Source organism: Condylura cristata, unplaced genomic scaffold (assembly GCF_000260355.1).
Source record: "Condylura cristata isolate star-nosed mole 26May11 unplaced genomic scaffold, ConCri1.0 scaffold00025, whole genome shotgun sequence".
Lineage (NCBI taxonomy): Eukaryota > Metazoa > Chordata > Mammalia > Eulipotyphla > Talpidae > Condylura > Condylura cristata.
The window spans coordinates 27,971,375-27,973,962 of record NW_004567126.1 but is presented as its reverse complement, the minus strand read 5'-3'; the positions used below and the strand labels follow the sequence as shown (position 1 = coordinate 27,973,962).

General features: G+C 65.0%; 1 protein-coding gene across 1 annotated transcript in view; it reads right to left on the bottom strand.

Annotated features, from left to right (window-relative positions):
* PTPRS (protein tyrosine phosphatase, receptor type, S) overlaps nucleotides 1-2,588 on the bottom strand; it is a 91,042-nt gene that overhangs the window by 16,215 nt on the left and 72,239 nt on the right. The window contains exons 12-13 of the mRNA XM_012729411.1: nucleotides 2,439-2,509; nucleotides 320-437 (exon numbers count right to left, since the gene is read on the bottom strand). Coding sequence (XP_012584865.1) covers nucleotides 320-437; nucleotides 2,439-2,509 — 189 coding nt within the window. The remainder of the gene's footprint in view (nucleotides 1-319; nucleotides 438-2,438; nucleotides 2,510-2,588) is intronic.

The following is a 2,588-nucleotide window of genomic DNA, read 5'->3' as shown; positions in this document are numbered from 1 at the left end:
GCGTGCGGGTGGGCGGGTGGGGAGGTCTTCCTGGAGCGGGGCAGCGTGAGCAAAGACTGAAAGTGTGAGATGAGCGGGCGCCGGGGCAGGGCATCCGGGCAGCAGAAATAGAAGCGTGAAGGCCAGAGGGCAGGGGGTTGGGGGCTGACCACTGAGCGGGCAGGGAGGGTAACGTGAGGGGCTGGACACTGGGTCGCCATGAGCAGCGCTGGCACCTCCGCTCTCACTGACCCTCCTCCCTGAACACCCGCTCCCCACATGGGCGTAAGCACTGAGGGGAGCTCTGAGGGCCGAGGACCCACGGGGACGGGGCTCATACCTGCTCCCTTGGTCACGACCACCTTGGGTTTGCTGCGCGCACCATCGCCTTTCATGGTGTAGGCGGCTACCGTGACGGAGTAGGCCGTCTCAGGCTGCAGGTTGGTGATGACCATCTCCTGTGGGCAGGCGCCGGGGTCAGGGGGGCCACCCGGCCGGACCCGTCCTGCCCACCCTCCTCGCGTGCTGGGTTCAAGCAAGGCAGACGCGGTCTGGGCCTCTGGCGGACGAGCTCCCCAGGCTCATGCACGGCCCTGCATGCACGGGCCCACGCTGAGGTGGCCACACAGCCCGGCCAGCGCCGTCAGCCCGCCCTGGCGCCCCTGCCTGCCGCGGTCTGTCTTCCCGCTGGAGCACTGTGAGCATCCAGCCAGGGCTCCCCTCTCTTCTGACCGCCGTCGTGCGGGTCAGAGCCCGAGTCCTCTCCCGCATGCCTGCAAGGCACCGCACGAGCTGTCCGTGCACTGCCCGCCCTCCCGCCTCACCTCTGCCCGCCCTCCCCCGTGCCCACTGTGTTTCCGTTACAGAGGCCTGCTCACTGCTCTTCCCACGTGCTGGGCACGGTCCTGCCCCAGGCCCTTTGCACGTGCTGGGTCCTCTACCGCGACAGCACCCCTAAGCCGGCTTCCAAGAGTTGATAGTAAAACTCGGGAATTTTCGGGCCAGTTGTTAAACGGGCCTTACTATGCATGACATACGCTCACACTCTGAGCAGTAGCAGCCAAAGCCGTGGGTGAACACACACCCCTTCCCGACTATCTCGCCACATTTACTACTGTCTAAGTTCTGGGAGTTTTCTGCCTTGGTTCGGTATGACAGGAACACAAACATCCAGTCAGGACTATTTCACCAACAAGGCGGCTGAGACTGGCACGGCGGCATTCCTTACACCCTGGGATGGCCAAATGCAGAAATCGGGGCGGCCCTCACCCCGCCACCGGCGCAGACTGGTAAACATCTTTACCACTGTGTGCCCCCACCACCCTGAGCTCCAACAGGCGATCATCTGCGTCTTGTGCCAATGAACGCTCCCCCCACCCAGACTGGGCAAGCAGACCCAGGTCTGGCTCAGCCACGGGCGCGGGGCCCGGCACACAGGAGGCGCTCGGACGGCGCCTGGCCTGCACACACGCCCCGCGTACCCCCTCACAGAGCCACGCACGCCCGTGTCCCCCGCACGCTGCATGCGCACCCACAAACACGGTCTGGCATGCCTGGGAGCTGGGGGCGGCTCTGGGTCGGGAGCACAGGGAGCGGGCAGAGATGCTTGAACCTCTAGAGGGTCTCCTGCCCCTGAACCTCACTTTCAGTCACCCCTGGGGAGCGGGTGGGGACTTTGCTCCTTCACTCAGGTGGAGAAGAGGCAGAGTCAGATGGGAGCAGGTGGAGCTGGGGTCCGTTCAGCGTCCGGACACTGGAGGACACACAAGCCGGGAGACGGAGGCTCTTAGGAGGCCCGTGGCCCGTTTGCGAAGGACAGAAAGAAAGACGTCCAGAGAGAGGCGGCAACCTGCCCAAAGGCAGGTGGCAATCGGGCCCTAGTTCAGGAAGGCTCCGGGGGGCCGGAAGCTCCTCTGAGAACTGGGGCACCACAGCCTCCTTCCCAGCCTGGCCACTGGCCGCTCTCGCCTCGAGAGTCGGAATGAAGCTTACACTTCGGCCAGAGAGAACGTTCCAGGATCAGGCTAGTGATAAAAGGGTCAGTCAGGCTGCTTTGAAAATGACCCTGTTCTGACCTATCTGTGGGCCTGGGTCCCACAGGGGTGACTGCAGGGTGGACAGCGCTCGAGGCGGTGGGAAGGCCAGACAAAGTTGGGGAGATTAAGACTGGGGGGGGAGTTTCTAAGGAGGGGAGCGAGGCCGGCGTGTGTGGGGCTTGGGGGCAGGAATGGGAGGTGGCGGCCTCGGCCTTGCCTTGGGGACGTCCCCCAGCAGGTGCTACGGCTTCTGTGCCTATTGGCCCGATACAAAGACGGAGGTCACAGGCTCCAAGAGATCACCGCGGGCATGTCCAGGGTCCAAGGGAGGAGACCCTTTGATGAGGGGCGTGCAGGGCGGGGAGTCACGGCACAGCACAGCCCGCAAGAACACACGAGCACGGCGCAGCGGGCGCTACTTACGTATTCGGCCATGTCATCCATCTCCCACTGAGCGCGGGAGGCGGCGGCAGGGGAGAGAGCAGGAGGTGAGCAGAGGTGGCCGAGAGGCAGAAGCGGCCAGGGCAGCCCCCCGAGCCCCGCCCGGCCCCCAGCGCACGCCGCCTACCTGGG